Here is a 20,882-nt window from a genome sequence, read left to right on the forward strand (position 1 = left end):
ACATTAAGTGCTCGTGTAATCTAGTGATTATTAAATGCAGCTTGGACATGGTGTCATAGATGAGTGGATCAATGCCATTGTTCCTATAGAGAAGAGATTCAAGGTAGTCACATGTTGCATTCTCGTTCATATCAAAACTATGGATAGCAATGAATAGTTAAAAAGGGTGTGTCGAAGATAAACTACCTTACAAATTATTAAGGGTTTCAAATATATGAGTACCTAAATATAATATTACTTTGCAGGCACTTCGTGCCGAGATGATTCCTTGTTATTCACGATAAGAAAAATGCACCTTTGGCGAGGGCTAGCAAATCTACTTGTACCATTTGTTTTTTTATCGACCCCTCTTTTGATTCATAATCAAATGCATGCATCACATGTTCTTGTCCATCTTGTTTATATGGGAGAAATTAATTATGGCAGACACAATTTATTAAGCCATAAGTAAGTTGATACTAATAATCACATCCAAACTTCACATGTGCTTCCATCAATAAGAAATTATGACTGCGAGTAGCTAAAAATGGCAATGCCTAAGAAAAGCTAGTACTTCTCAATAGGAGCCTCCAATCATAAGAATAGTTTTATGTGACATCATTTTTAGTTGCTTAGCTTCCTTATCTTCCATGCAAATGAAAAAAGCAAAGACATACACATAACCTCATCATAGTATGAAGAAATACATGATGACTTGCACCTTTTTTTTTGCATCAACTTCGGTTATAAAAAACCAACCGAAGCCAAGGCAACAATAAAACCCATCCCAAAAACGGATCTCCATTGCCCTCCAGTGTACTAGCCTACTAGTACTACTTCTAGGCGCTGGTCTCCTTGGCCAATTTGGTGATCCACTCCGTCGGTCCGTCACTGCTCCCCTCGCCTCTAGAACCCGCTTACATAAGGGGAGGTCGTCCCCTACTCGGCAGGGCGGAGGTCACCCGACACGCCACGGGCTCAGCGGCTCAGCCGCAGCGAAAAGCCAAAACCCCGCACCACCTCCCCTGCAGCCTGCAGCCCGCGCACTCCATTCCCATCGCACCGGCACCGGCACCGCGTCCGCTCCCCTCCCCTCCCGGCCTCTCTCTCCCCTTTCCATCTCCTCCACGAAATCTGCGCTCGCGCTGACGACCCACCCCGCAGCTGCTCTCTATCTAGCTCCCATCCAGCTAGCCCACCCCCCACCCACCTCGGCCCCTGCTCCCTCATTTGCCCCACCCAGCGAGCTGAAACGTCTCCTTGGCTTGCTGAAGCAATGGCAGGCGCCAATGCCGGTCGTGGCGCCGCTCGTGTCCTGTTCTCCCTCCTCGGCCTGGTGCTGGTGCCGCTGCTCGTGGCCGGCGACGACCCGTACCGGTTCTTCACGTGGACGGTCACCTACGGCGACATCTACCCGCTGGGCGTCAAGCAGCAGGTGCGCGCTCGTTCCGTCATCGTCGGTTAATTTGTTGTTGATTCGGGGACGGCGAAGAATTACGAGCTCGCTGGAGCGGTGGTGAATGTGAATGGGGATTGGCCGGGTTAATTTGTGTTTTGCAGGGGATCCTGATCAACAACCAGTTCCCGGGGCCGCAGATCGAGGCCGTCACCAACGACAACCTCATCATCAACGTCTTCAACAAGCTCAACGAGCCGTTCCTCCTCTCCTGGTACGTACTAGGAGTACTCCCCACTGCATCTCCTCCATTGTCCGCTCCCGTACCACTATGCAGCTCGTTCGTGGATTCCAGATAATTCATTCATCTGTGGGTACCTATCTAACAACGCGGCCAAAAGTTTTTTCTGAATTCTGAACGACATACGTGGAATCTGAAACCTGTTTGTTCCGACCTGGCTGCAACCGTCTCGGTCTAGTCCTAAGTTGTAAGACGGCATCGTCCGCAGCAACGCGATCATGTAGCAAACCCTGCTTGCATTGCATTGCGATCTAGGGAAAGATGCAGCATTCAGTCCAGCACTTAACTAGTATTTTTGTGCTCTGATTACAACAAATGACTGATCAGTAATTGTTTTTTTGTTTGGCGTTACTTGAATGCACGATGCTGTACTACTCCATATCGCCCCTCACACAGGCCCACGCGGCCAGCTGAACTGCCCAAGTGCAGTGGGCAGTGCTCTGCTGCTCCGTTTGAGTTGAGTGAGCCCGGGTCACTACTGTACCTACCGGTCCATTAAAAAACGAGCATAGTTAGCCTTATATTAATCGGACAAAACCACGTCGCCTACCGGGAATACATGTCTGTCGGCGGTTCAGGCCGACGCTCCGTGACAACTCATGGCATCATTGGGCGATTAGCCGATTATGATAGCATAAGGCCCTGTTTAGTTCTTCACTCAAAAAAATTTCATCTATCCCATCGAATCTTTAGACACATGCATGAAACATTAAATATAGATAAAAAATAAACTAATTACGTAGTTTGGTTGAAAATCACGAGACGAATGTTTTAAGTCTAGTTACTCCATGATTAGCCTTAAATGCTACAGTAACCCACATGCGCTAATAATAGATTAATTATGCTTAATAAATTTGTCTTGCAGTTTCCTGACGAGCTATGTAATTTGTTTTTTTATTACTTTCTAAAAATCTCTTCCGACATCCTTCCGACACATCCGATGTGACACCCCAAAAAATTTTCATCTCCAATCTAAACCGGACCTAATACTACTCTGTACTAGTACTAGTATACGAGTACTAAAGCCTTATTTAGTTCACCCAAAACCAAAAACTTTTCAAAATTTTCCATCACATCGAATCTTAGAGCACATGCATGAAACATTAGATATAAACGAAAACAAAAACTAATTACACAGTTTACCTGTAAATCATGAGATAAATTTTTTAAGCCTAGTTAGTCCATAATTAAATAATAGTTGTTAAATAAAAACGAAAATGCTACAGTACCGAAATCCGAAATCTTTTCGGAACTAAACAAGGCCTGATATTAACCTCTTGCCCCTGTGATACTGTCCTAGGGGCCAGGGCATACCTGGGCCTTGTTTAGTTCTAAAATTTTTTGCAAAATCGACACTTTAGCAATTTCGTATTTGACAAAAATTATCCAATCATGGACTAACTAGGCTCAAAAGATTCGTCTCGTTAATTTCGACCAAACTGTGCAATTAGTTTTTATTTTCATCTATATTTAATACTCCATGCATGCGTCTAAAAATTCGATGTGACGGGGGCCTTGTTTAGTTCCAAAATATTTTGCAAAATGGACACTGTAGCTCTTTCGTTTGTATTTGACAAATATTATCCAATCATGGACTAACTAGCCTCAAAAGATTTGTCTCGTCAATTCCGACCAAACTGTGCAATTAGTTTTTATTTTTGTCTATATTTAGTACTTCATGTATATGTCTAAAGATTCGATGTGACGGAGAATCTGAAAAATTTTGCAAAATTTTTTGGGAACTAAACAAGCCCTAAACAAGGCCCAAGCCGCTGACAAGCTGCATGCATGACCGAGTCGTGTGCGAATGCGATATGCGAGGCATGTTTCGCTTCACCGAGAATATGCTTCGTTGGGTTCAGAGCGCGCCTGTAGCAGAGTCAATGGGACCTGTTTGTCGATGAGATTCTGCAGCAAAATTTGGTTTGGTCACACCGGACACAAGTGGACATAAGCATAGCAGCATACAGAAAAGTTCATGCACGCAGCGGTGCGGCAGACAGCGCGTTTAGATCAGATCTACTAACCCCAAAAACTAGATAGTGTATCTCTCTTTGTTTCCTCCCGCGCAAACTATTTCCCGCCATTATATTTTGGGTCCTGCCTGCCTGCCATAGCCGGTGGATAAGTACGCCGGCCGCATCTCGTGATCTCCGGCCGTGCCCGTGCCCCGGTCCCGTCCCATCCCTAAACCCCCAACCCCAAGCGCCGGCGGCGCACCCCGCTTGGCCATGTGCGCATCTCAAGCGGGGCGGCGCGTGGTAGGGCAGCAGCCCAGTAGTCGACGTGCCGCCTGCAGATTCGGCGCGCGGCCTCCCTTCGTCCTCGTGACGGCCTCACGGGCTCCTACTGTCGATCCATCCATCACCTGCTCCGCAGCTGCTCTTCTATCTAGAAAACGCACGCCGCGGGAATTTACCATTCGTCGCATTAGCCGATTCCAGTAAAAAAAGCAAGAGGCGAAGACGCACTTTACCCAGTGCCCTGTCGGGCAGTGTCGGTGGTCGAACGTACCGGGCGCTTCCGATAATGCGCAGCTGCACTGCACTGCACTGCAACTGCAAGTGCGATGCATGCAAGCAACGCGGGCTCCGGCCAGGCCCAGGCTGATCGAGCTGGGCGCCATTATGTCGTAGCGTTGGGTTATTATGAAGGTGAGCGCGATGATGCGTGCGGCCAGACTGGATGGACTGATACGGGGCCTAATAATAATACGTATAGGAGCGAGCACCGAGCAGAGCAGAGCAGGCAGTGCGGCGCTGCATCTGCATGTGAAGCGCCACTCCATCGGCCATCGCAACTTGAACGGACGCGTCACGTGTCACGGGGCGCCAGGCTGCATGCATGCCGGCCGGCTCGGCCGTGCACTGCAGGCGATGGCGAGATGTGAACCGATGGCTCGGCCGCTGCCAGGAGCAGGATTGCGCGGCTGGTGGCTGGTTGGTTGGCGCGCGATTCTGGTAGTAGGGCAGGCACGCAGGGAGACGAAGACGACGGGAGCGAGCATGCATGATGCATGTTCAAGTGATCGTTCTAGCGGTTGCACGTAGCGTACGGTACGACGTACAGTACCGCAGCGTCGCCGTCATCCTTGCTGCTCGGCCTGGCAAACTAGCTAGCTGTAGCACGTCATAGTACACTTTTACTGCTTGCGTGTGACCCGTGACTGTCGCAGTACTCACCTAACGAATTTGTCTGAGATTTAGTAACATTTTTTTATAATAAATTAATAAATAATATTTTTATCAGTAACTTTTTAGTCAAGCGAACCGGACGCAGGACATTACCCTTAACAGTGGGGACGGATTGCCAGAAGTACATCTTTTAACTGCTCGTACATATTGCCATATTGGAATGTTCCAACTTCCAAATGTTTTGAGTTTTATTATAACTTTCCAATGGTTTTTGAGTTATTACAACTTTCAGTTAGGACATATTTGGACAGTGTTTTTTTGTTCATGCGTTTTTTTCCTGTGCAACTAAACTAATTCTTGTTGAATTTCTGTGAAATTCGTGGGTCTACCTTGATCATAGGCCGGGTTAGCTAAAAAAAACCCAGCGTTCTTCGTTGAACCGCGGCTGACAGGCTCAAAACTCGGTTCTGAAATTGACCCAGAGACCCTAAATAGCACTTCTACCTTGATCGTAGGCCGGGTTAGCCCCCCAAAAAAAAACCGTGGCTGACAGGCTCAAAATTGGGGTCTGGATTTGACCCGGAGATTATGTTGGGTCTCCTGTATGTTTCAAGGTTGTACCGGATTTTAAAACAAAAAAAAACTCAGCCCAAGCCCAAATCGCTAAACAGAAACAGGCCAGTGACCTATGCTATGCCCGAGCCCATTAGATGAATGCCCAAGAAGGTTAAGTAGCCATGATTAGGTTGTTGTAAATTTCGAAGTCGGTCAGCCTATTGTCACATTCGCTGTTGTCAGTGGCTAGTTTCATTCGACTGTTCATCACTTGATCTCAATCCACATATGTTAAAGTGTAATTAAGCTAAGTTTCATTCTAATCTACTCCAACGCATATGAATTAAAGTAGAAACACGTGTATTCAAACAAAGGCCTAAAGATTTTAGGGCTACATTCGTTTGTCTTTTAAGTCGTAAATTTTTTTCAACCAACAGAGTTTTTCTTTCACAACAGGCCTTGTTTAATTTCTAAAAAAATTTGCAAAAAATTTCAGATTCCTTGTCACATCAAATCTTACGGCATATCCGTATATGCATATATCATTAAATATAGATAAAAGAAATAATTAATTATACAGTTTAACTGTAATTTGCGAGATAAATCTTTTGGATCTTGTTAGTCTATAATTGGACAATATTTGTCAAATACAAACAAAAGTGCTATAGTGCTCATTTTGCTATTTTTTTTAACTAAACAAGGCCTAAATCAACAAACCGTATTTTCACTTTTCAAACAAGCGAACGGGCTAGTCTTTCGGTGAACATTTTCCGTACATATCTTATTTCTACAGCGCACAGGTGATATCACTTGGATTTGGACATATTTTGGTCAAACCGTGAGATTGGACTAAAGATTTGATTAAATTAAGAAAAATAATGTACGCACGTCCCATTTGGCCATTTCAACGTTCTCGCATGTAACGCCATATAGTTGCATATCTCATGAAGGTGCGACCAAGGAAAACATTTTTCGTACAGAAATCCGTGGCAGACATTATTTTAGTCTCATCTGATTTTCTTGAAATGTTCTTGTCCTACATATTTGATAAATCTGTTTATCGGATTTTTCTTTTAAGGGGGACACACCACTAGGTTGCATTGGCTATGCTTAAATGTACTCATTCCTGTCCTCCTTGGTGCGCTGCAAGATGGCGCGTCGTGTAAATCTTCTGCTACTTAGGCCTAGTTCGCAAAATTTTTCAAGATTCTCCGTCACATCGAATCTTTGGTCATATGCATGGAGCATTAAATATAGATGAAAATAAAAACTAATTGCACAGTTTACCTATAATTTGTGAGATGAATCTTTTGAGTCTAGTTACTTCGTGATTGGACAATATTTGTCAAATAAAAACGAAAGTGCTACAGTAGCCAAAAAAACAAAAATTTTGCAAACTAAACAAGGCCTTAATATAATTGGAGAAAAAAAAAACGTGGCTGTAAATTAAGAAAAATAATGTACGCACGTCCCATTTGGCCATTTCAACGTTCTCGCATGTAACGCCATATAGTTGCATATCTCATGAAGGTGCGACCAAGGAAAACATTTTTCGTACAGAAATCCGTGGCAGACATTATTTTAGTCTCATCTGATTTTCTTGAAATGTTCTTGTCCTACATATTTGATAAATCTGTTTATCGGATTTTTCTTTTAAGGGGGACACACCACTAGGTTGCATTGGCTATGCTTAAATGTACTCATTCCTGTCCTCCTTGGTGCGCTGCAAGATGGCGCGTCGTGTAAATCTTCTGCTACTTAGGCCTAGTTCGCAAAATTTTTCAAGATTCTCCGTCACATCGAATCTTTGGTCATATGCATGGAGCATTAAATATAGATGAAAATAAAAACTAATTGCACAGTTTACCTATAATTTGTGAGATGAATCTTTTGAGTCTAGTTACTTCGTGATTGGACAATATTTGTCAAATAAAAACGAAAGTGCTACAGTAGCCAAAAAAACAAAAATTTTGCAAACTAAACAAGGCCTTAATATAATTGGAGAAAAAAAAACGTGGCTGCATTCCATTCCATCTCGTGCGATGAATGCAACTGATGCACTGACACTGTGCAGGAGCGGGCTCCAGCAGCGGCGGAATTCGTTCGAGGACGGCGTGGCCGGCACGACGTGCCCGATCCCGCCGGGCGCCAACTTCACCTACATCATGCAGGCCAAGGACCAGATCGGCACCTACTACTACTTCCCCTCGCTGGCCTTCCACAAGGCCGCCGGCGGGTTCGGCGGCATCCGCGTGCTCAGCCGCCCGCAGATCCCCGTCCCGTTCCCGCCGCCCGCCGCCGACTACACCGTCCTCATCGGCGACTGGTACAAGGCCAACCACACCGTATGTCGTCCGCCGCCTTTGCTGCATTGCATTCTTTGTTCGTCAGACAATTCGCACGCAGAACCACCACATCTGACACCTGACGAACTTGTTGTTCTTGGACCGACGGACGGACGGACAGGATCTGAGGTACGTCCTTGACAGCGGCAAGGCGATCGGGTTCCCTGACGGGCTGCTCATCAACGGCCGGAGCTTGAATGGCTACACCTTCACCGTGCAGCCCGGTAATTAAGTAGTCGCAACAGATCAGTTTGACAAGTTTTGTGGCCATGCATTCTGCATTTCTGCAATTGCAAGCTGACGACAAGCAGTTTGAATGAACTGATGAAATACTCGCACTGGTGAGTGGTGAGTGATGAAGCTCTGAATTGTATGTTGCGTTTCATTTGCAGGCCGGACGTACCGGTTCCGGATCACCAACGTGGGCCTGGCCACCTCCCTGAACATCCGGTTCCAGGGCCACACCATGAAGCTGGTGGAGGTGGAGGGGTCCCACACCATGCAGACCACCTACTCGTCCCTGGACGTGCACCTCGGCCAGTCCTACTCCGTGCTGCTCACCGCCGACCAGCCGGGCTTCGACTACGCCGTCGTCGTCTCCACGCGCTTCACCGCCAAAATCATCTCCACCACGGCCGTCCTGCACTACACCAACTCCGCCGGCAAGGCGCCGGGCTCCCTTCCGGGAGGCCCCACCATCCAGATCGACTGGTCACTCAACCAGGCCCGCTCGATCAGGTGGAACCTGACGGCGAGCGGGCCGAGGCCCAACCCGCAGGGGTCGTACCACTACGGCCTGGTGCCGGTGACCCGGACCATCCGGCTCGCCAACTCGGCGGCGGCCGTCAACGGGAAGCAGCGCTACGCGGTGAACAGCGTGTCGTACGTGAGCCCGGACACCCCGCTCAAGGTCGCCGACTACTACAAGATCGGCGGCGTCTTCTCCGTGGGCACCATCGCCGACAGCCCCACCTACGGCGGCGCTTACCTGCAGACGTCGGTCATGGGGGCCAACTACAGGGACTACGTGGAGATCGTGTTCGAGAACAATGAGGACGAGGTGCAGTCGTGGCACATTGACGGATACGCCTTCTGGGTCGTCGGGTGCGTGACATTATTTGCGATCCAAATCCACTCTCAAGGATTTCAAATGTTTGTATGTGAGATACAGTCTCGGTTAACTGACCGGATGTGAATTTGCGTGCAGAATGGATGGGGGAAAATGGTCATCGGCAAGCAGGCAGGGCTACAATTTGAGAGACGGTGTGTCGCGGTACACTGTCCAGGTACGATGCTGTGCTAGCTTCTGACGCGCTCTACAAGTTGAAACTGAAATGGATTAGTGAATACTTTTTGTTGTGACGGCTTATGATTCAGTCATCAGTCATGGCTTCCCAGTACAAGTCAGTGGCGCACTCACTGTAGAGGCGCATTATTTGGTTCACCATCACCAATAGCATGGCACAGCTCACACATCCAAAATGCCCATCCAGCCGCCATGCTAGGATAAGATCTTTTCAGAAACGATGTGGTGATCGGTTGCGTCAGGAAAGGCGTAGTGTCATACTCTGGAAGCTATGGACTCTGCTTTGGGCTGCCTGCAGCTTTGAAGTGGCCATCACCTCTCACTGTCGTGATGACTTTTTCTCCAGGAAATTTACTACTGTGTTTAAACCACTAATCGAGTGACTTTGCTTTGCTAGTGCTCCTAAAGTCCTAAAATGACACACCTGCATTTCTCCATTTTTGTTCTGACACATCTGGTATTCTTAATCCCGCAGCATCAAATCAAACCAAGAAACGATTCTACACTTGCTCTCTCCTAAACTGTAAATTTACATCAGGTCTAAAGTAATTATTCCACCCTCTGTGACTGTGTTCCATCAGGTGTACCCCAGATCATGGACGGCGATCTACATGCCCCTTGACAACGTGGGAATGTGGAATGTCCGGTCGGAGAACTGGGCCAGGCAGTACCTGGGGCAGCAGTTCTACCTCCGCGTCTGGACGCCGTCGACGTCGTTGCGCGACGAATACCCGATCCCCAAGAACGCGCTCCTGTGCGGCCGGGCCGCCGGTCGCCGGACCAGGCCGCTGTGAGACCCTCGCGCCGGCCGGCGGATCAGAGCTTGCCATGAGAGGATGACAAGCACTGCATACACATTGGTTTGGACTTTGGAGAAGAGTCCGTAGGCACAGAAGTTTTTATACCCTGAACCTGAAGAGAGGCTCAAAGGATATGAGAGTGTTGCCTGTCAGAAGCATATGTGATTTACAGTTCAGTTTAGGCCATGTAATACTGCTGTTAGTGCTGAACAATGTCTGCATTTTGCTTGGTTTGATCCATCTATATGCAACGAAATTGTTGTTAGTGATTGGGGTACATGGGTATAAACAAATCGTGCGGCACGTTGCTACACTGGTCAGATTCTCAATAAAGTATCACATGCTTACATCCTGTCCGACTTCAATGGCATGTTCTCCATGTTGTCACATGCTTGTGCTGGACCCTGGAGTACATACCAAAGCAAAGTGCTTACAGGAAGAGTTAAATTTTCTTTTTCAAATTCTGGAAGAGTTTCGAAAATTACCATCACAAATTTGTGCGGATCCGAATTAGGCCATTTGCTGACACTGACACCGCACGGTTCTTGGTGAAATCTTTCCGAATTCCCTTTGAAATTTGGTCGCTGATTGACCCTGTCGTCTAACGTCACATGGTTGTGTCTGTGATTATGTCGTACCTGTGCTTGACAAAAAAAAATGTCTAGCGGATGATCCAGCTGAGAAGAGGTCCCAAATGGAGTCTTGAGCAGTGAAGAAAGCTTCTACGTGCTCACGTGATTGCGTGACACGAAAACGAGGAATTTACATGAGTGAAGAAACGTTCAAATGCCATGGTGATTGCATTGCGAAAGTGATGTTCAAACGGCTCCGTTATGTTTTCGAGCTAAAGAAAAAAAAAATTGGCGATCGTCTACATTTAGCGACAGTTGTCACACGTAAAAGCATAAAAGCCATAAAAAACACACATCATGAATATTAACACACACACCCCACGCAAAACTATGTCATCTCCTCACACAAACATATGTAGACAAGTTACAAAAGACAAATGGCATAGTTCCTAAACACGAGTATATCCATTCACGAAAGACAAACCACATCCTTTTTCATATCGATCACACGGCGGCCTGACTGACAATCCCGATGCATCCTTGACGTCTTCATGCTCCGAGGAACTTCCCTCGTGCCAGACACGTCGCCATCAACAGCTGGTGACCTTTTCACGTAGCAGCAACCTCGGCGGAAACGATCAACCAAAAACCTATCCCTATAAATACATGTACCCAATCCTCACTCAAACCAGATGGAGCAAAAGACACGGTAGAAAAGCAGCTCAAAAAAGAAAAAGGAAAAAAAAAAACAGCAGAAGCCATGTCCACGACGATGCCGCCACCACCGCCGCCGCCCCATCATCACGGCCCAGCCACCATCCAACGGCCGAGCCCGGCCGGATCGGACGGCGCCCTGAATTTCGCCCAGAAATTCCACCCCTCCCACTACCAAATCCCGTTTTTTAAAATCAAAATCCAAGGCTCCTCCTCCTCCCTTCCCCGTGCTTCGGCTTCGGCTCCCTTTCCTCCGCATGCGGCCGCCCCGGGCCACTGCCAGGTAGGCCACACCATGGAGCAGCCGCCGCCCGCCTCCTCGTCGGCGCCGGCGCCGGCGCCGCAGTCGCTCGTGTCCCGCGCGCGCACCGCGATCCACTCCGCCGCCGCCCGCGTGCTCACCGACATCAAGGCCGACCTCCGAGGTACGTACGTACGTCTGCCGTCGGCGCGGGTCCTCCTCTCGCCTTCGCTGTTCGCTTTCCGCGTCCGAATCTGATGAGCTCTGGGCGGGGGATCGGTTGTGGTGGGTGGGGGGCGCAGATGCCGAAGGATTCGGCGGGCGTAGCAGGGCGCCGTCGCCGAGGACGTCCCTGGATCGGGAGGCCGAAGTGAGCGCCACGGGGCGGGAGCCGGACGTGAAGCCGCCGCCGTCGCCGCGTGATGAGGTACGGGTTCCTATCACTCTACTCATCCAATTGGACTCTGTTTCGTTGAGTCCGGTGCTCGCGCTCTCATGGTGGATTGGTGGTACGTGGTGACTGACGAGACGGTGAGTTAGGTGCTGTATTGATCTCGTCCACTTGAGGGGGAAGCAATTGAGCTGTTGTGATGTGGAATTAGTGGCATCTCGTCACTGACGATATGGTGACTTCTTCGTGTCAGCAGTGGTGAATTGATCGACTTGTGGTGGAAGTGTTGTTGTTCCAGGCAATTGAACTGTTGCTTGTATGCAGCAGCAAAATTGTGAAGCTCTGAATTCAAGCTTTGTTGGGGGGGGCTTAGTAAATTGAGACCTTTCAGTTAGTAGTAGTTACCCCGTCACTTCTATATTGGCCTTTTTCTAAGCTCCAGGGTGTGGATTCCATTCCATGGAAGCATATGGCTGTGTGTGCTGAGCTTCTTCTGAGCATTTTTTTATGCCGAACTGGGGCAGTTGGGTGTGTTAAACACAGACAAATGGAGCATTCAGTTCTGGTGAATTGGACTCGATATTGAGTTTGCGGGAGCAGTCAGGGACAATATGTATGGTTCTGTAGTTAGTATGAAAACCTTTTTTTTGTTAAGTCCACAAAAGGCCTCTTTGTTGAATGCTTAAATTCTCTAATTTATTTCATTTCTTGTTATAAACACAAATTGGCTATTTAATCAGCTGGATCTTCACGTGTGCTACTCAAAACTTCATTGTTCCAGGTCCTAGAAGTAAGCCCCTCAGGGAACGAGGATTGCTCAAACATCCCAACTGAATTAACTTGTTCAACAAAGCTGACCTTTCCTCCAGCTTCAGTAGTTAAACAACTGGTGTCTGCCATTGAGTAAGTTCATGTTCCTTTGCAAGCATTGCAGTGCACCCCATCCATCATACTGTACTTAATATTCAAAATATATGGAACTGTTTTTAACATAAGTTACATTATCGTATTAAATTTTCCATTCTTAGAATACCATTTCTCCATTTTATTTTTAGAGTAAGAGTACATTCGGTTCTGCAAGCAAAGTTGCATCATTTTGTGATTCACGTGTCCTATAAGCTTCCTATTTATATGGCTGGTTATATTTTAATATTTTGTATGCAAAAATGTATAAATCATGTTGTGCACTTGTAGAAATGGGAAAAGTTTCAAGTCAATGAGTGATATGAGGTATACTGGAGACCAATTGCTGAAAGATAAGGGAGGTTTGAGCTTATCTGTTGTTAAATCACTTGTTCGACGCGACAAGGAAGAAAGATCAAGCTCCGAATTTTTTGGTGATGAAGAAACTCAATCTTTGATGTACTCCTTGTTCAAATTAGGTATGCTTTATTCGATGTGCTTAGGATTTTAGTTTGTATCACCATTTGAAATTGTGGTACATGATTTCCTTTTCAGAGGAACAATTTTCACTAGAAGGAAGTCAATGTTTCCCTGAATTGTTTCATTCAAGATCCGTGTCCAAGGATCTACATGGTGCACCACCTGGAAGTTTTGTCCATCATTTAGCAGTGGTTATTGGCAGCATTAGTTCTGTGCACAAGATGGCATTTTTTTGGCAATCAGTTGTTCTTGAGGTGGGTAATATGTAGGTAAATTGCTCCTCATAAATTAGGAAACTATCTTGTAACTGGTGTATCTTGGCTATACCGTTCAGAAAGACAGCCTTGTCATGGTGTTTCACTAAACTATGCATAAAGTCATAACATATGACAACCAATTTTGTTTCCAGGAGAATAAAATGAGAATGGTACTGATTTATTTGATATGAATAATCAATAAAATGTAAATGCGATTGTTTTTTTTTTCTACATGCAGTTGAGGAAACTATGGTCTGATTGGCAACCTGTGCCTCGAATGCCACTGGAGGCTGCTCCAGACTTGAATTCTTGTTTACTACATCAGGAGATCCAAGTTGTAAATTGCTGCATTGCCAGGAAAAAGCGAAGGAAAGCAGCTAAGGAGTCACTGGATTCCTTGCTAAAGCAGGCAAGTATTGATAAATCAGAACCCAGGTTGTCAAAAGGGAAGTCTCATGACAGCGAGATGTATGCAAGAGATAGTACTGGTGATTATGTCCTTCGACTTGGTGCTGATCGGTCATCTGAGAACTTAACATTGCTGGAAACTGGTGAGCCTATTTATTCCCCAACACTGCAGGTAAGATGCTCTGTTGCTTTTCCAGACCTAAAGTTCATCTTTTTATATTGCTTCCTTTCAATATTTCTGAATCTGCGATAACCTATCTTCAGGAAGGCCCCATCATGACAGCAGAGCTTATAAAAGAAACAGAGGAGCTAGTGTTACGGACAGGAAGGTACGTCAAGTTTTCTTATGTACTACTGTACTTCTGGAACGCCACTAGTTAAATCTAAGACTGTACTCGTAGTTCAATACTTATTCCCCTAACCCATTTCAGTTTTTATTGGGTGTCACTGGTAACTGCTTCCTTTTGCAAATCTGATCCTTGTGTGATGCAGTCCAATATCTTCATTTCTGTCAATACAATTGTTATACTTGTTGAGTAATAGAACAATGTTTGTGATGCTTTTTATTATTTCTCAGTCTTGGTGCTGGATGCTCTCAACTTCTATCAGATATGCAAGCTTTCAAGGCAAGTTTAAAGCCCTTCTTCTCAGAGAATACAATGCTATTAAACTGAACTTCCTAAACAAGCAATTCTTTTTTCATAACAGGCAGCAAATCCTGGCTGTGTCCTGGAAGATTTCGTTAGATGGCACTCTCCACCTGATTGGTCTGAGGATTGTGCTGCAAACAGTACTACAGTTGGGGAAGGCTCATCTAGACGTGGGCGGTTAAGTGATAGAATGCAAACAAAAGGTGATAATTGATAACTATCTCTTCTGCATGTGCCCTGATAAGCAATCCAAGTATTTTAATTTTATGTGCTATGGTTATCTAGAAGGTAACTTGTGGAAGGAACTGTGGGAGGCTGCAAAACCAATACCTGCTGTTGAACAGACTCCTATATATGATGAAGATTTAGCTGTGTGAGTAGAAAATATATTGACTAGTTACTGTGTTGAATCTTGACACCTGTCAAAAATTATAATGGAACAATATAACCTTGCAGGGAAAGCATTTTTGATGCGTTGGAAGTTATCGAGCCATCAAAACTGTTTGAGCAGTTACTTGGCGTCATTGTAAGTTCAATAATGCACCCCCCCCCCCCCCCCCCCCCTCCCCTCTTTTGTCTAACATTTTAGCTAGCTGATCTTATTTATCTTATGAGACATGATATTGCCTTACTGATTGCTATTTGTGAATACCAGCTTTCTGTATGCTTTGTGGCAGCAGAATCGGTTCTAGCAGCAGATAGCAATCTGTCAAAATTGTTCTACGACTGTAAGGACTACATAATTGGCATTTGCCACGATGCAATGTCAAAAGATGAGCTAGATGAGATCTGCAAGGTATTCTGCTTTTATTTATCCATCCAGAAATTGTGATACTGCAGTTGAGGTCTATTGTGACACACTGATGGCTGCCAGGTGTACGAGACAATGGAAGCCATAGTAATCCACCCTGAAGAAGCTCTCCAGATCATGGAGCAACCTGATGAAAAGTCTGTTGACAATAAAAACCGCTTCAAGCTGAAGCTCAACTTTATGGCCAAAGATCGCCCACCACTCTGGAAGCGCACAACAAAGGATGAGAAGAAGATGTCTCCAAAGGATGACAAGAATACATCAGAGGAAAAGAACACGAAGATATTCTCCAACCTTTTTGACAAGAAGGTCAACATATTTTCAAAGAAGAATGTGAAATCGCCGGAAGTGCCAGCGGCACCCACTTCATCTTCGCCTGGGCCATTTGACGAGAGTGAGTGGACGATTTTGTAGTTGAAATTCCTGTTTTGTTCTTTTTGTACAACATGTAGAGGGGTGCCCCGAAGATGTCGGGAATAATCTTAAGCTGTAAATACTCAATCTAATTCATTGATCATTTTGAGTAAACTGAAAAGATGAAGATTTCATTGTGATGATTTGAGCATCTGGTGACGGGAGTTCTCGTTCAGCTATGCATTTACAACTCTGATTGTTCAAGTATTTACTTGGCAAACATGAAATCCTCAATTTGACAATTTCTGTGTAAAGGTTCATATAAAAAAAACTGGATTACGGTAGAATTCCCTTCGGAAAGTTTATCCTGAGGTGTTCAGAGGGAAGACTCATAACTTAGATGATTATTATACATCGACCACCAGCCACAGATGGACATGGAGAGAAATTTGGGCCTGACCGCTGACCCTGCAAGAGAGGCCAACAATAAAAACATGTCTCTATCAATATATAAGACAATACTCCTTCCTTTTTTATAAGGTGTACTAGGATTTGGGGAAGTTTTTAGAAACAATATATCACCATTTGCTGCAAAATCAATTTGTACTAAAAGGTGCTTGGATCTGAATCTACTGATACAAATTTTAATCCACAAAGCGTGTGTATAATTTGAATAATTTCTCTATATATATAATGGAAGAAGAAATATGTTGTACCCGTACCCGCAGCTCCGCACCGCGGATATAGAATTTTATATTCACCCCACACAAATAAGATCCCTTACGTTCGGTTCCAGGGAATCACCGCCTCGAACCAATCCTGCCACGAATGCTTCAGTAATTTATATAGCTATCTCTCACCACGCGATTGATTCTGGCGAGGAATAGCCCTAAACGAACGAGCACTAGCTAAGAGTGATGCCTGCACCGATTCATTCGTCACAATAGCTCGCGGAAGTATTCAGGTCCGTCATTTTCGAGCAAAATGCATGGCATACTGTCCATTCTAGCAAATCCATTAAGAACGCAAAGACTATATTTCCCTCTCTCTCTCTCTCTCTCTCTCTCTGAAGCTTTGACTTGATAATCATAACAATAAGAAAAATACGTACACTGCATGCAGGTTTAGACTTTTGCAAGTCGATCACTCCTTCCTTCTGAACACCGTTACTCAAAAGTTCCCTCTCTCCCGCCATCACCACAACTGCTCACGGAACCCGGTCAACATCAATGCACTCACTCCACATCCATGCACGCCACCGCTCAACCTGAAACCTCCTACCTATCCCCCAGGGAACACACGCCCCTTCCATCTGCATGCCTCCTCCACTATATATAGCGCTCCCTAGCTCGCCAATGGAGGAGACATCACTAAACATCAGAGTTCAAGCTAGCCACCAGCCGACATAGTGCGCTTAGCCATGTCTAGCACTATACACACCGCTGTCTTCCTTCTCCTCCTCCTTGGCATTGTTTCCGAGCTGAGCACTGTTACACTTGCTAATTTTGCCATCCCACGGTTTGGCCATGGCATATTTGGACGCCGCTGTCGATTTGGCTTCGGAGGAGGTACAGGGTTCGGTGGAGGTGCTGGAGGTGGTTTTGGAGGTGGTGGCAGTGGAGGGCTCGGTGGTGGTGTCGGCCATGGTGGTGGGTTAGGTGGAGGAGGAGGGTTTGGAGGAGGCATTGGTAATGGGTTTGGTGCTGGGTCAGGCATTGGGGGTGGCGTTGGATCAGGGGGAGGTCTTGGAATAGGACATGGAGGAGGCTTTGGTGGTGGGGCTGGAGGTGGAGGGGGACTTGGCGGTGGTGTTGGATCAGGGGGAGGCCTTGGAATAGGGCATGGAGTAGGCTTTGGTGGTGGGGCTGGAGGTGGAGGGGGACTCGGCGGTGGTATTGGATCAGGGGGAGGCCTTGGAATAGGACATGGAGGAGGCTTTGGTGTTGGGGCTGGAGGTGGAGGGGGCCTCGGCGGTGGCCATGGTGGTGGTTTCGGTAGCGGAGCTGGAGTTGGCGGTGGTGTTTATGGAGGCCTTGGTAGTGGTGGAGGGTTTGGAGGTGGTGGTGGAGGAGGCCTCGGCGGTGGGCATGGTGGAGGCTTTGGTTCTGGATTGGGTGTAGGGAGTGGTGTAGGTGGTGGTCTTGGTGGTGGAGGAGGCTTTGGTAGTGGTGGTGGACTTGGTGGCGGATCCAGTGGAGGTTTCGGTGCAAGGGGCGGTATAGGAGGTGGTGCTGGAGGAGGTCTTGGTGGTGACAGTGGGCATGGTAGCGGCTTCGGTGCTGGTGCTGGTTCTGGAGGTGGTGTTGGTGGAGGCGGCGGTCGTTGACATGGATCATTTGGATGCATGATGCAGGCTGGCAGTCTTGCACATAATCTGAAGGATCCATCTTTGTTTATTAGTTCATCTTTGACATAATATTTGTTCATTTTGGGCTAGTGATGAATCCAACGTGAAGCAGTATCTGTCCACAAAGTATAGTATATGTGTGTAGCATTAAACTGTATTGTATTGTATTCTAGTGTACTGAATTTGTAATGAAGGAATAATAGTGATTCACTTAGAGACTACTCTATTAGTTTTAAATTATAAGATACTTTGACTTTTCAAGATATTTTGTTTTTATTATGTATCTACATGTAGGGATGAAAATGGGTCGGATACGGACGACTATCACCGATATCATATTTGTTTTTATATTTCTGGTCGGATTCGGATTCGAATACGGATAATGTCAACCATGTCGTGTAAGATATGATTAGATGTCTAAATTTTCAGATATGAATACGCTATCGGATGTTAAATATTCAGACTCGTATATAGATAGATCTGAACTTCTCTAAATAAATTCGGTCTCGAATACGATCAGAAAATATCTGCACCATTTTCATCCATATTTACACATAGTATATATCTAAATGCATAGCAAAAACTATTTATTTATAAAAGTCAAAACGTCTTATAGTTTAGAACTAAGGACTGCATGCAAATCTTCTTGGGTCCCGTCTCACTTGAATGTCGCAAGGACTAAATATCAAGAGTTTGAACCAAATAACTAACAGGTATATACTTGTGATTACGGTGGTGGGTGGTTTTTAAAACTACTCTACGAACTCAACAGCGTCGTAAAAAACTAGAGTTTGTAGAGCACTTCTTTAAATACTCTTACAACTCCATCTTTTTTCTCAAACAGAATACATGTGTTGTCTAAAAAACGTGTAGCACGGCTGGAAGAGCGAAACTGAAAAAATGTTTGAAACCAAAAAACTGTGTCGTCGAGCACCAGTCAATCAGAACTTCAGAAGTGTAGCCGTTGTTGCGAAGAACTCCTTCCATGCCTGTTCGGCAGCGGTACCGTAGGTCACTACGTCTGCAGGGCATTCTGAATGCTGCATTCGCTTGCTTGCTGTAGTTCCAAAAAAAAATGCAAAAAAATTCAGATTTCGGTCAAATCAAATTTTACAGCGCATGCATAAAGTATTAAATATAGATAAAAATAATAACTAATTACACAGTTTGTCTGTAATATGCGACATGAATTTTTTGAAACTAATTAGTCCATGATTGAACAATATTTGTCAAATACAAACAAAAGTGCTACAATGTCTATTTTTTTAAAAAAATGGAACTAAACAAGGCCTTGCAAAAAAATTGTAAAATGGTTATTATAGCACTTTTGTTTGTATTTGACAATTATTATTTAATTATTGACTAACTAGACTCAAAAGATTTATGTCGCAAATTACAAGCAAACTGTGCAATTATTTTTAAATCTATATTTAATATTCCATACATAAACCATAAGATTCGATATGACGGAGAATAACCATTTTGCAAAATGATTCACGGAAGGGCCCATGTCTCGCTGCTCACGAGCGCTCGTGAGGTTCGAATCAGAAGACGCTGCTGCTTTTTCTTTTGTCCTCTGTTTTTCCTTGTCAACAAGTTGCTGGGGTCACGAACCACAAAAGTGACTGTTTTATTTGCTCCAATAGGAGCTGTTGCCGAGTTGTGTTCCTGCTAAAGGACAGGTGTCACAAACCTTCTATGACCTTGTGACTTGTGACCTTGCGGCGGGAGACAGTGCAGGCAAGTCTCAGTTCCCTGGCATTTGAAAGCTGTGTGAAAGGTTCAGCAAAACGCTGGAATGGTAACATGTGAAATTGAAAAAAAAAATATGGACAACATGAAGCGAAAAGTCCAGTAAAATTGTCAAGTTGGAAAAATTTATGGTTAATTGGCCTTGTCAACAGGCTGACCGAGAAAAGCCTGAACGAGTGCTGCTAGATGAGTTGGTGGACGGATATGGGCTTGGCCTGGTAGTGAGTGGCTTGGCCCATGTAAGTGTGAAACAGTGTTGCTGGTATACAAAGGCCGGCTTATTTTGTGAATTGGAATGAATAAGAATAACAGGAAATACTCTATGTTGTTATCTTCCTTTGTTGTTCTTCCCCTCTCTTTTTTTCAAAAGCAATTTTTTCTTTGTCTTTTTATCTCTATATGCTGCTCAACCAACTCCTTGACTTCATCCCAACTATTGAACTCAATGTCAATTGGTTTCTAGAGCTTTCAATCCTCCCCTCCTCGGGCATCCCCAAAAACATTTCGAATTAGCTTGTCTCCCGCGTGTTGGCGCTCCCATGGAAACACAGCAAGCTCAAGCAGCAAATGGCGGCTACTATGGAGGGTCTCGCGAAGCAATTTGAGGGTTTTCAGTTGATAATGCATCAAACCCTCGACAAGCTTACCAGACTGGAGCCATGGGCGTGGAGGGTGGACAAATCCATGGGTATGCTCCTAAAAAATCCAATGAGGCATCCACGAGGCCGCTATGTCTTGAGGCAACATCATCGCTACCTCCTCCTCCTCTGAGTTTGTAGGTCAATAAAGTCGATGTTAAGCGCGTTCCCATCCAACGGTACGACCTTCATCGTTGGCAACAATGTGGTTCGACGGACAAGGGCATACGCCACCACCTCCACCAAGCGGCTAGGTCAGCACTGTCGATCTCAATCAAGCTCCTCAACAATTTGTGCACCCATCTACATTGACGATGTCTAACGGGCACTTTGCGACACTAAGTCACCAAGATGTTGATGGTGGTGTCCTCAGACCCAACCACGCTTAATCTTGAACCTAATCCTAGTGTGGTCGGTAGTTTTTGGTGGGGAATCAAACTGGATAGAGGCATTTGTTCTTTACCCTTTCCTATATTGGAATTTCCCAATTTGAGTAATGTAATCCTCCGTTGAGGGCGTCATTAGTGTGATGTATTTCAACTCTATGT

The 20,882-nt window shown here is 45.5% G+C and overlaps 3 protein-coding genes across 4 annotated transcripts; all 3 read left to right on the forward strand.

Annotated features, from left to right (window-relative positions):
* Positions 922-10,168, forward strand: LOC8080736 (L-ascorbate oxidase homolog). Its single transcript, XM_021453730.1, has 7 exons — positions 922-1,414; positions 1,540-1,649; positions 7,440-7,710; positions 7,832-7,934; positions 8,103-8,814; positions 8,918-8,996; positions 9,598-10,168. The coding sequence occupies exons 1-7, from the start codon at positions 1,256-1,258 to the stop codon at positions 9,808-9,810; spliced, it is 1,647 nt and encodes a 548-aa protein (XP_021309405.1). The 5' UTR covers positions 922-1,255; the 3' UTR covers positions 9,811-10,168.
* On the forward strand, positions 11,091-15,800 carry LOC8077496. Of its 2 annotated transcripts, none has more exons than XM_021453729.1 (13): positions 11,091-11,527; positions 11,646-11,770; positions 12,516-12,637; positions 12,929-13,116; positions 13,193-13,371; positions 13,613-13,954; positions 14,047-14,111; positions 14,360-14,408; positions 14,491-14,635; positions 14,721-14,805; positions 14,889-14,958; positions 15,088-15,228; positions 15,307-15,800. In XM_021453729.1, the coding sequence occupies exons 1-13, from the start codon at positions 11,149-11,151 to the stop codon at positions 15,655-15,657; spliced, it is 2,241 nt and encodes a 746-aa protein (XP_021309404.1). In that variant the 5' UTR covers positions 11,091-11,148; the 3' UTR covers positions 15,658-15,800. The 2 variants fall into 2 exon arrangements, with proteins under 2 accessions (XP_021309404.1, XP_021309403.1); XM_021453728.1 differs by having other exon boundaries at positions 11,093-11,527; positions 14,718-14,805.
* On the forward strand, positions 17,018-17,923 carry LOC8077497 (glycine-rich cell wall structural protein 1). Its single transcript, XM_021453589.1, has one exon. The coding sequence runs from the start codon at positions 17,018-17,020 to the stop codon at positions 17,921-17,923; it is 906 nt and encodes a 301-aa protein (XP_021309264.1).

The sequence above is a fragment of the Sorghum bicolor genome, chromosome 2, assembly GCF_000003195.3.
Source record: "Sorghum bicolor cultivar BTx623 chromosome 2, Sorghum_bicolor_NCBIv3, whole genome shotgun sequence".
Taxonomy (NCBI): Eukaryota; Viridiplantae; Streptophyta; class Magnoliopsida; order Poales; family Poaceae; genus Sorghum; species Sorghum bicolor.